Source organism: Sarcophilus harrisii, chromosome 3 (assembly GCF_902635505.1).
Source record: "Sarcophilus harrisii chromosome 3, mSarHar1.11, whole genome shotgun sequence".
Classification (NCBI taxonomy): Eukaryota; Metazoa; Chordata; class Mammalia; order Dasyuromorphia; family Dasyuridae; genus Sarcophilus; species Sarcophilus harrisii.
In genome coordinates, this window is record NC_045428.1 from 88,548,436 (window position 1) to 88,565,837 (window position 17,402).

The window sequence follows — 17,402 nt, forward strand, 5'->3', positions numbered from 1 at the left end:
AAGTTGCTTTCAATCAATTGATTACTCCCATTTTACTACTTGAAACATGGAGGAATTATTTTAAGGGTTGCTAAGTATTAAGACTTTAAGTGGCAAAGAGACTAGAAGAGATTTTTGAGGTCAATTTTGTTTTGTAATTTTCTTGCTAAAGTAATAGAAGCAGTAGATTTTGTTTCAGTGATTGTATTTACAAAATTTCAGGTGCTGAGATGAATCGTTACCTGAATTTTTGGATACTTTCAGTTAATTATTACCAGCAATGTCGCTTCTACCATCTTTCTCATCTATCCAGAAGAAACAGACTTAACCTAAAGAGGTGCATTTTTAGGCCAAATTGGAACCATATATATTATTTTCCATTACAAAGAAACTGGTCAAGGCAATATTGTCAGCAAGATACCAAGATACTGTGGAAACATAAAGCACTACAGAAATATGTGGAGGACTTGAGTGGAGAATATCAGAAACTTGATGGATTATTGCATCATATTTCGGTGAGTGAAGGTGATCGAAGGACTATGAGTAAAAGACATGCTGAGTTGGCTCAGTTTACTGCCATCTATAAAGAAATTCAAGAGTCTGAAAAAGCAATTGAAGAATTAGAATCAATGTGTAAAAGTAAGTAAATATACATATATATGCACATATATATATATAAAAACATGCATATTTTAGTATTCTTATCACATCATTTCTTCACTCAAAAAAATTTCAGAAGTCCCTGTTACATATTTTTAAAATGATTTTTATTGTCATTTATTAAATGGTTTTTATTGTATTAAATGATTAAATATTGTACAATATTTATTTAATATTGTATTAATTTATAAACTTAACATTTAGCTTTAATGTTTATAAAGCATTTTACAAATCTTTATCCTCTCAACAACTCTGGGAGGTAAGTACTTTGATTCTCATCATTTTACAATTGAGGAAACTAAGGCAATCAATTTAAATTATTTGCCCAGAGACTTGCTACAACTAATGTCTGAAGACCCATCTGTAGTTCTATCCATTGTTGCATTATATAGTCAAATATAGGACCTTTTGAAATTTATTCTATCCACTGTTGTCTTATATAGTTTTAATTTTAAATTTATTTAAAATTTTGGATTTTTTAAATTTGTTTTTTAAAAATTAAAAAATTATTAATGCCTCAGAGTACCACAACTGTTAAAAGCTTCTAAGATAAAATAAATGGAGAGAATATAGATTCTGACAATAAAAGGCATATGTTCTCTGATTAACATATTAATGATATGGTGTGATTTACAGGAGTCCAGAAGATCTGAGTTCAGATATGACCTCAGATATTTACTAGTGGTGTGACCCTAAGCAAATCACTTGATCTGTTTGCCTTAATCCACTGGAGAAGAAAATGCCAAATCAATTCAGTATCTTCGCCAAGAAAGTGCGTAGACAGCATTGATCTACTCTAATCCAAGTCACAAAGACTTGGATATTACTGAAAAACAACAACAATGCATTGTCTGTCACAGTATAAATATTCTATATTACCTAATGATGGTGCTGATGATTACTGTAGTAAAATCAACATTTTTCCAAGTTTTCCATTTAGACTTCATGCATTATAACCTGGGACAACCAAATTGTCATATTTACCAAGATTCAGAACTACATAAATGTTGCACACTTTGTGGTCAACCAGTCAATTCCTATAATTGACTCTGTGATTTAAGCCAAATGAATTGAAAAAAAGTATTTATGAAGAACCTGCTCCATGTCAATCACTGTGGTAAATCCCAGGGAAACAGAGAAAGGGAAAATCAGTCTCTGCTCTTAAGGATTTCACATATAATGGGGGAGACAATATGTAAATAACCATGTAAAAACATGCTGTATACAAAATAAACTGGAGATAATTTTGGAAAGCATTAGTATAAAGAAGCAGAGAAAGGCTTCTTGTAAAAAGTGGGATTTTACCTCATACCTAAAGGAAGGCAGAGAAGCCAGGAAGTAGAGATGAGAAGGGAAAGCATTACAGGCATAATGGACAGCCATAGAAAATGCATGGAGTCAGGAGAATATTATATACAAGGAATATTGTGGATTGTTTAAAAATTTTATATCACGGCCCATTCAGAGAAATGACAGATGCTGCAAGTTTAGATATTAATAAGGACTAGAACTTGGGAGCCTGATAATAGCTATGTTGAGATGATTTGGCCAAAATGGTGCTGTACTGAAAGGTGGGAGAAATAGATTTTGTTTAGTCCCTGTTTTAGGATCGTGGGCAAGTCCCCAGAAAAGACTTACTGATCCATCCAAATTCTTCATGTTACATATAGATAAGGAGGCTGGGGGCCCTAGATGGTGAAATTGTTTGCTAATCTTTCACAGTGAGCTAATAGCCAGACTAGAATTAGAATTGGTTTGATAGGCTCATAGGTTGAGAAATGGAAGTTTTCCAAGTCCAAACCCTTCATTGAAAAAACTGATGAAAAAAACTGAGACCTAGAATTGATTAGATCTAGGTAGAAAAGGCAGAGCCACTTGCAACCATGATCATAAGGTCATATATTTAAAGTTAGAATCTCCTTCATGTTACAGATGAACCGAGAGGTCAGTGACCTGTCCAGGATCAGACAACAAATAGGTGTCCAGGGGATTTGAACGAACCTTCCCCATTCTGAGTCCAATGCTCCGTCCTCCATCCTCCACCTTATCCAGCCTCTCTTCTCAGAGGCTCTTTGATGGCATCCCTAGCACCATGTTGGTCACTGCTTTCCACTGCCCCATGCTTCCTCCTTAGGTTCCACATACCATGAAGAAGTTGGACCAAAAACTTGTAACCGTCATTTCTGTTGTTGCTTTTTAGGTTTAGACAAACAAGATGAGAAACAGTTACTTGAACTTGCTTTGGAAGAAAGAGAAGTCATTAATCAAAAGATCAACAGGTTATGCAGAGAGGTAATCTCTAATCTCATGGACATCGCACAGTTCAGTGTTTTTACTAAGAGTTCTTGAGTTTGGAGTTCATTCTGTCTTACAGACTGCATGATTTTATGTCATTATTATCGCTATTCTTATCAGTAATAACAATAATAACAATTGGTCATATTTGGTACTCGCAGATTTGCAAAGTGCTTTACAAATGTCTCATTTTATCTTCACAACAGCTTTAGAAGCAGGTACTTTTAGTAATACTGTGTTATATTTGGGAAAGCTGAAGCAAACAAGGGAGAAGCAACTTGGCCAGTTTCATGTAGTTATTTAGGGTCTGAGGAAGGATTTAAATGTGGGTCTTTCAGACTCCACATGCAGCTCACTCAAAGAGGATAAAAGCAGGGCAATGGGGATGGATTTAGTACAGTCTAGTGGAAAGAGCAATGGATTTTGAGTTGGAAGGCCTAGACTTGAATCCTGACTAGGTCATTTACTACCTGTGAGCTAAGCTAGAGCATATCCTTGGTCTATTTCTTCAACTGTAAATCAGACTGCATCAGACTAACTTCAAGGACTGTGTCCTCCCACTCCCTCCTCGAATTTACCAATAATGAATCCCTTCTTTTTCAAAAGCTGGCTTGTCTAAAAAAACAGAATAGAAAATATGATCTGCTGCGTAATGGCCACCAACCTACTTTTATTTCCCATCAAACTAGAAATCCTGGAAATGGAATGAAGCAGAGGTAGCAGAGTTAGTTTATTATTATCACAGACTTAAAAATGAGTATAAAATCAAGACAGTCAAGATTTCTGGCTTTCAATGCAGTGTTCTTTACAGTGTGGTTTACAATTTAAACTCTATAATCTCGAAAAATAGCTGGGAGAATCTCAATTACTCCTAGTAGCTCTTATTAGTTTCATTTGGTAAGGTGACTGGGCAGTTGCGAAATGTTTTTCCTTCTGCTCTGGGATTTTTTTTTTAATTAGGGTTTCTCCATTTCTAGTTGTACCTCAGAAATTCTCTTTTTGAGTCTGAGGGTAGTTTCCAAGAACTCTCTACAAGCAGAAAGTAAATGTGAGAAGAAGTCAAGGAAGGGTATGATGTCTCTGGTCTCACCCAGAGGAAAAGATAATGAACAGTCATATTTTAAAAAGTCTTTATCTCTTCCAGGGAAGGGTTTTTGAAGCTTTATTTTTTTTTTCCCTTTGGGTGAATGAAGCTATTGTTTTGGAAATAATTATAATAAGTCCAAACTAAGATTCATTGAATATAAAACTTTATCTATTAAGCCAGTGTCTAACATTTGAGAAAATTAAAATGAGAGAATAGCAGAGAAATAGAATCTCTTGAATTCATTGTCAATGAATTGTCAATGTGAAATGACCACTTATTTCATATTCAGAATCATCTTTATCACAGTCTGTTTGGCATTTAGAAATAATGAACCTTAGTTACTATACTAATTAAGTGTTTTGATATTATTGTGCAGGATCTTTTAGGTGCAATTATTTGAATAATTAATTCAAATTAATTCAAAACATTCACTTTGAATAAGTGAATGAGGGAAAATAGACATATTCATAGCACATAAAAATTACAATGTGTTTTCCCCATCTTTTAGCTTTTCCAGTCTCTAGTGCCAAAGGACAGAGATGACAAGAATGATATTATTTTAGAAGTAACATCTGGAAGAACAACTGGAGGTCAGTAAAATCATTTCATGGAAAAAATTCAAATTCTCAAGTATCAAGTATTTTTCTTTCATTTGTCTTCACTCAGACTCTTAAGATATCTCTTTGAAGGAAGGTAAACTTTTAAAAATCAAATACATGCTTTAAAAGTTTTTTTTTTTTTAATTAATGGATGCAAATCAAGGCAATATGTGACTTGTGAAAACTGATGTGAATTACACTGCACAATTTCTTCCTATGTTTCAGTACTTTAATGTATTTAAAATCAGGTTAAGGCAAACACCAAAGGCACCTTTAAGGGGGGATCAAGAAAAATAATATCATATAGAGGTTTAGTGCCTTGTTTTCAGTGCAGTTTTATAATAAAGGGGCAGCCTGAAAGGTGAGTGGCAAACAAGGAAAGGTAATGGCATCTGTTTTCTCTTGGGCTCTGTTGGATTATGCTCAGGAACTGGAGCTCAGCTGTAACCAGCCAGTGATAGTTGATATAGTTGACCTTAAAAACACTGAAGGGGAAGAATGTCTAAAGGATGAAGGCAGAAGTCTACTTGATTATCCTACTGAAATTATTCCCTAGGGAAATACCAAATTGCCCCATCATTTGGGGGAAGTTAACTGAAATGACACATATAGAACTCTGCTTAAGTAAAGTGCCTAGTGGGAAAGTCCCTGTGAATTTTATGTATGTGGGTGTATGGATGTGGGTGTGTATGTATATATATATATATATATATATATATATATATATATATATATGTCTAGATATTTAGATATCTAGATATGTATATATGTATATATATATATATAGATATAGATACACATGAGAAAGCACTGACTGAATTTTTCTTCAAGCCTACACTTTTTAGCACATTAAATTTTCCCTCCAATTCTTTTTTTTAATTGTTTGGTTTTTTTTAAAAAGAGCTCCAGATTTCATATACACTAAAATTTAGATTGAATCCTTATTTAAAGAATAGGTTTAAAAAAATGACCTGATTTATGGGACTTTTTTCCAAGGAAGAAAAGGTGAAGTAAAAGGGGGAAGAGGTTGTTCTGGAGGGGATGACAAAAACACTTTGCTAATTGCCCTCCTGCAAGATTCTTAAGTCTTCCCTGTTTTACTTGCTCTAGTGCCTTGCTTTGTTTCACCAGTGATGGTGGCAGAGAAAATAAACAAAATTTTCCTATCTTAACCCTACCTAATACTATTTCTTACAGAAGCAAAGGAAATCTTAAGGGCTTCCCTTTCAGATGTTTCCCCATTATTTACCTTTTTAATTTTCTTTTTAAAAATCTTATATCTATACATATATTGGCTTTAACTTTTTTTAAAGACATGTTTAACATATAATGGATTACTTGCCATCTAGGTGAGGAGGAGATGGGGGGAAATTTGGAATGAGTCAATATTGAAAAATTATCCATGCATATGCTTTGAAAATGAAAAGCTTTAATACAAAAAGGAAAAAAATTGTAATAATTATTTTTTGAGAACATTGCTTTCACGTCCCAATAACCATCACTTTGCCACAGAAGCCAAAAAAAACAAACTGACTCTGTTTGATGTGTGTTACATTCCATACCTATTGTTCATCACCTCTTTCCTAAGAAAATAAGACATGTTCTCTCTTGAAGCACTATTCCTTCAGTGTATCTGATTCTATTGTTTTTCTCACATAAAATTTCTTTTTTTTTTATTAAAGCTTTTTATTTTCAAAACATAAGCATGAATAATTTTCCAACATTGACCCTTGCCAAACCTTGTGTTCCAAATTTTCCCCTCCTTCACCTCACCCCCGCCCCTAGAGAGCAAGTAATCCAATATATGTTAAACATGTTAAAATAGATCACATAAAAGTTCTAAAACTTTAACTTGCATTTTAAAAACCTTTCTCTATGAGCCACCTCTGAGTCCTGCCTGTTTGGTCACTGTGGAAAATGAACAAGTACAAAACCAACAACAGAAATAGCGATAATAAAAGCTAGCACTTGTGTAGCATCTGCTATGTGCCAAACACTATGCTCAGAGCTTTTACCCTTTGCTATACCTGACAAAGGTCCAACCAAGCTGTAAAGACTTCCAGGCTAGTCCCAGTAATGTGGGTTTGTTTGTTTGTTTGTTTGTTTGTTTTTGCTGAGGCAATTGGGGTTAAGTGACTTGCCCAGGGTCATCAGCAAGGACCTGTTAAGTGTCTGAGGTCGGATTTGAACCCAGGCCCTCCTGACTAAAGGGCTGGAAGTCCTCCAGCTCTCTCCACTGCACCCCTAGCTGCCCCCAGCAATGTATTTCTGATATCCAGAGCTTAGCCCAGTACCTGGCACGTTGTAAGTGCTTCCAGTACGCTTATTGCCTTGACTTGGTGCCTGAGAGCCAGATTTTTAGCCATGGCCAAGGCCATCTTTAAGACTACAGAGATTGCAGTCTGCCCAAGTGGGCCCAGAACTCACACCAACAAAACCTTGGGTCCTTTCAGTTAAGCCGGGGGCCTGTGAACGTCAGAGGAGGAAGATATAAAAAGGGTTTGGTTCAGTTTGGTTTTTACTAAAAACTTGCACTGTCCTTTTTTCAGGTGATATCTGCCAACAGTTTACCAGAGAAATCTTTGAGATGTACCAGAACTATTCCTGTTACAAGGGTTGGAACTTTGAGACTCTAAACTACACTGCAGCTGACTATGGTACGCACTATTGCTCTTTGGAGTCTGCCCCCCCTCTCTCTGATTTTTATCTTCACCTCGACTTGAATAATTTCTGTTTGAACAGAAACTTTACAGAACCAGGAAAAAACATGATTCTTGCCTTCTAGGAGTTTGTCATTTGAATGGGAAAGACATTGAATAAGTATGAATTGAATGCCCAGGTGTGTCTGATGTTGGGCCAGTGGTTCTAGACATAAGGAATGCATGCATAGACAAGGCTGTCCCTCTAGAAACTTAAAATTCAATTAAAATTTAAAAGTGTTGATTAAGTGCTTACTAGGTTCTATTGACAGGCAAACCTCAGAGCCAGGCCTAGGTTCAAGTCCTTGTTGGACACCGTCTGACTGAGTCTGGACAAGTCACTCTCTCTCAGAGTTCTAGGAAATTCTGAGTCTGAACCCACTTGTGCCCGCCTGTCTACCAGCTGGCTCTAGAGAGCAGACTGGGTATCTGACCATCGGCCTGCTCCTCTCTGTGTGCCCACCTGGGCTTCTCTGAAACAAAAGACCTTTCCCCCCGTGGCCACTGCCCAATAGGTACTGTCCTTCCCAGTTAGAATCCAGGCTTCCTGAACTCAGGGACTGTACGGCCTCATGCATATCCTTAGCACTTTGCACAGTGCCTAGTACACAGTAATCTTAGAGAAGATGCCGACTTGCATTGATAGTGGGGGTTTCTTCTTGAAGGAGGGTCCTACGATCACAGGCATGATAATAGTAATAGCAATCATTCAGTCATTTTTATAGTACCTACAAAGTGCTAGGCACCTTGTCCTAGTACTAGTACTAAGCACTTTGTAAACTTTTTCTGGTTTGATCCTTACATCTCTGGGAGATACATGTGATTATTTTCCTCTTTTTACAGTTGGGGAAACTGAAGCAAAAAGAGGTCAAATGGCTTGCCCAAGATCCCATAGCTAGTATCTGAGGCTTTCTGACTCCAAGCTTCGTGTTCTGTCCACACACCACCTAGTTAAAATCACAGCTCCAGTTCCTATCCCTATCTTTTGTTTTATTTGTGGAAAAGAAGACTAAACATGAAACTAGGGTGAATAATCCTAGACATAATTATAAACTATGTATTGAATTGTATATGTGAAATAATAGCAGCAATACTTAAGTTAAATTTGGTTTCAGACATTTGCCAATTGTGGGATCTTTTGTTTGCCTCAGTTTCTTTATTAGTAAAATGGAGATTATATAGCACTTATCTCCAAGGATTGTTGCGAGGATAAAATAGCTAATATTTATTTATAATGTGTTTTGCAAACCTTAAAGAACCATATTTCTATCAGTTTTGATGATGATGATGACGGTAGTGGTGGTAGTGGTGATGGTATTGATATTTGTAATAAGCTGAAGAAGTCAGCCCTAGCTAAATGCTGTTAATTTTTCTCTTGATCTAGCTGGAAATAGGGGGGCAGCCAGTTGGTGCAGTAGATAAAGCACCAGCCCTGAAGTCAGCATGCCTAAGTTCAAATCTGGCCTCAGAGACTTAACACTTCCTGGCTGTGTATCCTGGGCAAGTCATTTAACCCCAATTGCCTCAGCAAAAAAAAAAAAAAAAAAAAAATCTAGCTGGAAACAATTATTGTACTGTAGTTTATTTAAAAGTTTTAATTTTTATTAGATTAATTGACATTATCTAATAGTGTTACTGACCATCCCTCTTGCATCCAAGTCCCCTTTCAACAGAGCAACTCCATTCAGACAGAGCCCTGGCTTTTAAGGATTTATCATATGCTAAACTAGACCTTAAATAGGAATTACCGAGACCTAAAATGAGTGTGCTTTTAGAGGTGATTTTATGTATTTCCTTGGAATTTCTTTGTATTTGAAGGTGGCTTGCACCACGCAGCAGCTCGAATTTCTGGTGACAGTGTCTATAAGTATTTGAAGTATGAAGGTGGAATTCATCGAGTTCAAAGAATTCCTGAAGTCGGCCTTTCCTCAAGGATGCAGCGCATTCATACTGGAACAATGTCTGTTATTGTTCTTCCTCAGCCAGATGAGGTAACCTCACTACGAAGCCAGTCTAAATAGACATTATATACAAAATTTTCCTTTTTTGGGAGAATCTGTTGTTTTCATGATCTCAAAAAGTATCCCATAACCCAAAGGCGAGCCTTCAGCTTTTTCCAATGTGAAGGATATTGTCAGTGAGCCAGGAAACATTTGTGAAGGGCTCACTGTATGTGAGGCACTGTGCAAAGTTCTCAGGGTGCAAATCAAGGTAAAATTATGATCTTTATCTTCAAGGAGCTCACGTTCTTTTTTTTTTTTTTTTTTTTTTTTTAATGCTTAATTTAAAGGTGTTCTCTTTTTTTTTTTTTTTTTTTTTTAATTTAATAGCCTTTTATTTACAGGATATATACATGGGTAACTTTACAGGATTAACAATTGCCAAACCTCTTGTTCCAATTTTTCACCTCTTACCCCCCCACACCCCCTCCCCTAGATGGCAGGATGACCAGTAGATGTTAAATATATTAAAATATAACTTAGATACACAATAAGTATACATGACCAAAACATTATTTTGCTGTACAAAAAGAATCAGACTCTGAATTATTGTACAATTAGCTTGTGAAGGAAATCAAAAATGCATGTGTGCATAAATATAGGGATTGGGAATTCAATGTAATGGTTTTTAGTCATCTCCCAGAGTTCTTTTTCTGGGCATAGCTGGTTCAGTTCATTACTGCTCCATTAGAAATGATTTGGTTGATCTCGTTGCTGAGGATGGCCTGATCCATCAGAACTGGTCATCATCTAGTATTGTTGTTGAAGTATATAATGATCTCCTGGTCCTGCTCATTTCACTCAGCATCAGTTCGTGTAAGTCTCTCCCTTTCTGAAATCATCCTGTTGGTCATTTCTTACAGAACAGTAATATTCCATAATTTTCATATACCACAATTTATTCAGCCATTCTCCAACTGATGGACAAGGGAGCTCACGTTCTAATGGGGGAGACAACCAGCAAACAGCTGTAAACATACAAGTTCTAATCAGTGTAAAGGGGAGGTGATCTCAAAGGGAAGGCCATAGTGAAGGGAATGGCGAAAGCCCTTTACAAGAAGGTGGGACTTGAGCCCAGTGTGGAAGGAAGTCAAGGAAGCTGAAAGGCAGAGATAAGGAGAGAGAGAATGTCAGGCACAGGGGACACTTTATACTTTCTCAAAAGCTCCGTATTGGCCTTTATCATTTTTATTATTTTATTTTTATTGTTATTTTGTATTTTTAAATTTTAAATTTTATTATTATTTTATAATACCAGGCTCTATACAAACCCTAGAAGGCTAGAAAGTCCAAGTAGAGATCTAGCAATGGACTAGTGCCATTCACCCATAAAAGATAAGCCATCAGGTGAAGAAAATGACCATAGCTACTATTAAAACCATTTGTTGCTGTAGATCCGCAGGGGTCCTCAAACTAGGCCCGCGGGCCAGATGCAGCAGCTGAGGACGATTATCCCCCTCACCCAGGGCTATTAAGTTTCTTTATTTAAAGACCCACAAAACAAAGTTTTTGTTTTTACTATAGTCCAGCCCTCCAACAGTCTGTGGGACAGTGAACTGGCCCCCTTTTTAAAAAGTTTGAGGACCCCTGCTAGAGGGTTGTGATCTGCTAGGTGAAGAAAATTGCACATCATTGAAATCACAGGGTTATTTTTAAGCATTGATGCAAATTTCAGCCTTTTAGATTGGGCAAATCATTTAATTTACTTTTTAAAATTTAATTCACTTTAACTTAATTTACTTAAAAAAGTTTTTTGAAGTATTTTAGGGTTTGTTTTGTTTTGTTTTGTTTTGTTTTTTTTGGGGGGGAGGCGACAGCTAGGTGGTGCATTGGATACAATCCTAAACCTGGAGTCAGGAAGACCTGAATTCAAATACTCAGAGTCAGAGATTTATTAGCTGGGTGACTGAGCAAGTCACTTAATCTTTGTCTGCCTCAGTTTTCTTTACTGTAAAGTGGGGAAAATAATAGCATGTCCTTCCCAGAGTTGTTGTGAGAATCAAATCAAATAATATTTATGAGAGCTTAGCATCTATTAGGCACTTGATAAATGCTTGTTCTCTTGTTCTCATCTCCTGTTTTACATCACTATTAATATAAAACAGATATGTCTCCCTTTCTGCTCCCTTGTAATAAAGAACAGTATATACAATACTCCATACCCATAGTCTCTACCTCTCCACTGAGCAAGATCTGTGTTATCTCTTTTCCACACTCAAGATTAATCACTGCAATCATTCAGAGTTTGCTAGCCCATCCTCTTAAAGATTACATTAGGAGCTTTCTAAAGATCCCTAACCCATTTTTCTTTGATGGTTATAATCGGATATAAAAACAATTCCTTTTATTACTTTCTCTAACTTTTCAAGAAGGAAAATATCAGTAAGAATAGTCAAGATTTTATCTCTCCATAAATCTCATCTTTCTTAATGTGAATTTCCTATTATTATTCAATTTTGTTCTATCCTTAGCCTGAAGAATATTTTCTTTATTTAGAAAGCAAATAAAATAAAATTTGTCTAATTCTGCTTTTTCTCTCTAGTCCATTATCATTATTCTATCTGCCTTGAACAATGGTCTCTAGTCCATTATCATTATTCTATCTGCCTTGAACAATGGTCTACTCCTTCTGTGACTTTCACAGTTACTTATATGCACGCATATAATTATAGGTCACAAACACAGTGACCTAGTCAGTCTAATAGAATGAAGGCTACTTGACCAAATAAGTATCACCAAGACTTGGTTGGAATTTATGACTATAATTTGGCTCTGGAAGGTTTTATGGGTATGTGTATATCAAAAGATATAGAATAGATACAAGAGATGGGCTTTTAGAGTAGCATAGTATATTATGACTATCTCCTTAGAAGATATGTTAGAACTTGAGAGAAAAACATGAAAAGCATTTGGGTGAGAATTAACAGAGGTAGCAACAAAAATATTTGTCATGGGAGTATTCTGGAGACTGGCAGAAGGATGGAGTGAAATGAGAAATTTGGGAAAGATTATAAACAATATTGTCTATTACAATATTGTAGTGTCGGAGCATCAACTGATTTCTGTCTGCCAAAAAGCAGAGGAACTAATCAATTTGTGACTTGCCTTAATGATAAGTTCATCCTTTAAAAGATAGAAGAAGTAATGAGGGGAATGGCTATGCTATTCTCAAACTCAAGCAACAGAAAGAAACCTATTGTTGAATTAGGAATTATAGTGGGGGGGAGGGGCACATGACCATCCCTCACAGAGTTATGGATTGAGGGAGAGGCTGCTCATAATCTCCTGCTCCTGAGATGTTAGAGTCAATTCCAAAGAAAGGCTAGTGGAATCCAGTGATATACTTTTGCAGGGCAAGTTGGCTGGAAAAAAAAACAACAACAACAACAACAGAAAGCCCTCAAAAAATAAATTCTGAAGACAAGCAGAAATAATTTCTCAACAGATAAAAAAGAGGAGCTGGTTGAAAAGACGGATTTGCATAAACTTGTTGACAAGTTTAGATTGTTTAAAGATATGTAGAAAATATGGAAGGAAAAGGAAGTAAAAACTGGACAGAAAAGTAGCACCAAAGCAGATTGTAACCTATTCATCCACCAAAGCAGTTCTCTGCCATCTTGTGCCATTCTTGTCCATATCCTCCTATAAATCCATCACATTGCTCTCCCCAGTATCTGGGGAGCCAGCTTCTCATTCTCTTGCCATTGTGTGGATATTAGTTAAGCCTGTTGAGACTTCACTGGTTATTCCTTGCTCTTGTTGCATGATTGTCTTGCCTTTTTTTCCTGGGATCATAGAATCATAGATTTAGAGCTGAAAAGGACCTGAGAGACCATCTAGTTCAACTCTTTGATTTGATTTGATTTGATTTTTTATTTTTTATTTTATTAAAGCTTTTTATTTACAAAACAGATGCATGGGTAATTTTTCACCATTGACCCTTGCAAAATCTTCTGTTCCAAAATTTCCCCTCCTTCCCTCCACCCCCTCCCCTAGATGGCAGGTAGTCTTATATATGTTAGATATGTTAAAGAATATGTTAATTCCAATATATGTATGCATATTTATACAGTTATCTTGCTGCACAAGAAAAATCGAATCAAGAAGGAAAAAAAAATCTGAGAAAGAAAACAAAATGCAAGCAAACAACAACAGGAAAGTCAACTCTTTAATTTTATAAAATAACTGAGAAGCACAGAAGTGAAATTACTTGCATGCAGTTAGGAAAGGGCAAAGTCAGAATTTGGACCCAAGTCTTCTAACTGAACCCAGCACTATTTCTACTGTACCACATTTTTTACACTGCTTCTGTGTTTTCATTTATAATGTGTTGCCAACTGTTCAGGATGCTCATTCACCTCTTTATTACCCTTTGTTACTCTTAACTTCAATTCTTTGGAAGGAAGGAAAGGAGGGAGAGAAGAAAGGGAGAGGGAGAAAGAAAAGAAGGCAGAAAGAAGGAAGAAAACAAGTATTTATTAAGTGTCTATTATGGATTTTAGATACAGTAATATCACTAGAAGACTATTGCTATACAAAAATACTTTGATATTTAGGAGTATAATGTAGTATTCTTCATTATAACTCTGTAAGTGACAGAGAAGCAAAGCTTATGTAATATTAGATTAACTTTAATTTGATAACATTCAAAATTTTTATTTTATTTATAATATAAATTTCCTTATGAATCATGTTAGGTAAGAAAAACCAGAGAGGGAGAGAGGGAAAAAAAAAACAGAAAAAAGAAGTGAACATAGCATGTGTTGGTTTATATTCAGTCTCCTTAGTTCTTTTTATGGGTGGAGATGGCACTATCTATCTGAAATCTATTGGGATTGCTTTGAATCACTGAACCACTGAGAAGAACTACATCTTTCATAAATGATCATTGCACATTCTTGTTATTATTGCGTACAATGTATTTCTGGTTCTACTTCTTTCACTCAGCATCAGTTCTTGTAAATCTTTCCAGGCCTTTCTAAAATCAGCTTGTTCATCATTTTATATAGAACAACAATATTCCACTACCTGCATGTACTACAATTTATTTATCCATTCCCCAATTGATGAGCATACACTCAGTTTTCAATTCCTTGCCACTACGAAAAGAGCTGCCACAAACAAACATTTTTGCACATGTGGGTCCTTATCCTTTATCCTTTCCTTGGGATACAGACCCAGTACTGTCGCTGCTGGATCAAAAGGTATGCACAGTTTTATAGCCCCTTGGGTATAGTTCCAAATTGCTCTTCAGAATGGTTGGATCAGTTCACAGTTCCACCAACAATCTATGTGTCCCAATTTTCCCACATCCACTTCAACATTTATTATTATCTTTTCCTGTTATCTTAGCCAATTTGGTACCTCAGAATTGCTTTAATTTGTATTTCTCTAATCAATAGTGATTCAGATTATTTTTTCATATGACTATAAATAGCTTTAATTTCTTCATCTGAAAATTGTCTGTTCATATCCTTTGACCATTTATTATTTGGGTTCTATTCTTGTCTTGTATTCTTTTAAATTTGACAAAATTCTTTATATAGTTTAGGTGAGACTTTTATCAGAAACACTGTAAAAAATTTTTCACAGCCTTGTACTTCCCTTTTAATATAGTTTCTGTTGGTTGATAACATTCAAAACTAACATCACTAAATAGCAAGAAATTGGAATATGGTAAAAAAAAATTTTGTGGATTTTTTTTCTTATTAGTCTCAAGTAGTGGTAATAAATTACTTTATTGCAAAGCATCAGTTTACTGAAAAAGTTTTAGTAAAAAATTATTATTATTGGACAGCTAGGTAGTGCTGTGGATAGAGCACCAGCCTTGAAGTTAGGAAGACCCGAGTTCAAATGTGGTCTCAGACACTTAATACTTCCTAGCTGTGTGACCCTGGGCAACTCACTTAACCCAATTGCCTCAGGAAAAAAAAGAAAAAAATTATTACTATTATTATTATTATTATTACATAGAAAATCTCACGAAGGATAGCACTTATAAATGCCTTTGATTTTAGGTAGACATTAAAGTGGAACCCAAGGACTTGCGTATAGATACATTTCGATCCAAAGGAGCAGGAGGGCAGCATGTTAATACAACGGACAGTGCTGTACGAATTGTTCATCTTCCCACAGGTAAGTATGTCTTTGTTTTTTTGGATGTTATACTTTTTTCCCCAATTAGAATTCAGTGAATTCCCAAGGTATCTGGGCTTCTATAAAGTTCTCTCCTATTAATTGGATTCAGCAAATATTTATTTATTTGTTTGTTTGTTTTTAATCTTTTTTAAAAAATTGTTATAGCTTTATATATACAAAACAGATGCAAGGGGTAATTTTTCAACATTGACCCTCGCAAAAACTTCTGTTTCAACTTTTCCCTTCCTTCCTTCCCCTCCGTCCTCTCCCTCCCCTACGTGTTAAATATATTAAAGTATATGTTAAATAGAATATGTATGTACATATTTATACAGTTATCTTGTTGTACAAGAAAGATTGGATTTTGAAAGAAGATTAAAAATAACCTGAGAAGAAAAAAAAATGCAAGCAAACAATAACCAAGAGTGGAAAGGTTATGTTGTGGTCCGCACTCATTTCCCAGTGTTCTTTCTCTGGGTGTAGCTGGTTCTGTTCATTACAGATCAATTGAAACTGATTTGGATCCTCTCATTGTTGAAGAGGGCCAGTCAATCAGAATTGATCATCATATAGTATTTCAACAAATATTTATTAACCACCAAGGGTGATTAAGGCATGGTACCTGACACTATCCAGGAGGAGGAAGAACCTTTACCAGAGATACAGACAGGATGGATGCCTGATCAGAGATCCACAAAGGGCCTTTAAATATTGAAGGATTGGCCAGGCAACAAGAGGATAAAAAGGTTGTCAGTTTAAGCTGGGCTTAAAAGACACAAATCTTTCTGGTAGTTATTGGAGTACCTCGTGCCATAGCTGCTTGACTTAGCTCCAAATGCCTCTTCTATACCTTTCCTCTGATCTAGCCCTAAATTTTAGACTTCCTGGAAATTCCTCCTTAACAAGGATTAGTTTTGGGTTCTTAGCTTTTTTGTGTCATAGATACCTTTAATACTCTGGTGAAGCCAGTGGTCTCAAAATATTTTTAAATGCATATAGTAAAATAAGTAGGAGATCAAAAATCAGTGAAAATAAAATACTTTTTTTTCTTAACTAAGTTCAAAGATTTCTCTAAATCTCTCAAAAAACCCACTATTTAAACTGATCAAAGGTTAAAAACCCCAGGATTAGTGTTATCTTATCTGTTCCCTAACCATGGACTTAGACCTGTCCCAGGCTTGAATAAACTCCAACTTTAGGCAAGGAAAGTGGAAGTCCTATGATGGATTCACCATCAACACAATCTTTTTTTAATCTGACTTTGGTCTTGGCACAGACTATATGTTTATTCTCCGTAAACTTCAGCCTTCCAACAGCTGCACTGTTCCACACTTCCTGCCTGACTTCTCTGACATAGACTCTGTGTCTGTTTGAACCCCAATAATTGTTGGCTCCTGGAGCCTCAGCCAACTTCATGCCCCATTCTTGCTTAAATACACACCCCTGATCTTGGAGTATTTTTAGATCCTGGCTAGCAGCACTCACATTCCAGCTTTCTTTTCCCTGATGAATTGATGTCTTGCTGTTACACCTCCTTTTAGACTTAAGCCTGCATGATCCATCCTGGGAATAACAGTTCCCTAGCTGTGATCTCACATTTAAATCCCTGGCTTTTATCTAAACCTGCAAGGTGGCCTGAACTCTGTTCCTAACTTTCCTGATTTGTTTCCTAATTCTGGAAGTTCCCAGGCTTTCTATTTCTATTTCTAATGAATATTTATGATATTATATATGATATGTATTATGATTTTAATTTTAAGTGTTAGAGAATATAGGCCTGGGAGAGTTCCCATAAATCATTTTGTCTAACGCTTTTATTTTATAGAAGAGGAAGTAGAGACCCAAAGACTTTAACTTTTCCAAGCCAAAGTTAATTGTCTAAGTGAAACTAATCCCCATTTTCCAAATTTATTCTCTACCTCCACCCATCCAGCCCTGTGTTAAA

General features: G+C 35.8%; 1 protein-coding gene across 5 annotated transcripts in view; it reads left to right on the top strand.

Moving 5' to 3' along the window:
- The window catches only part of MTRF1 (mitochondrial translation release factor 1), a 52,305-nt gene that overhangs the window by 22,536 nt on the left and 12,367 nt on the right, over positions 1–17,402 (top strand). For all 5 annotated transcript variants that reach the window (XM_031958444.1, XM_031958446.1, XM_031958447.1 and 2 more), the window contains 6 exons: positions 202–618; positions 2,840–2,931; positions 4,530–4,611; positions 7,170–7,277; positions 9,138–9,310; positions 15,337–15,454. In XM_031958444.1, coding sequence (XP_031814304.1) covers positions 202–618; positions 2,840–2,931; positions 4,530–4,611; positions 7,170–7,277; positions 9,138–9,310; positions 15,337–15,454 — 990 coding nt within the window. The remainder of the gene's footprint in view (positions 1–201; positions 619–2,839; positions 2,932–4,529; positions 4,612–7,169; positions 7,278–9,137; positions 9,311–15,336; positions 15,455–17,402) is intronic.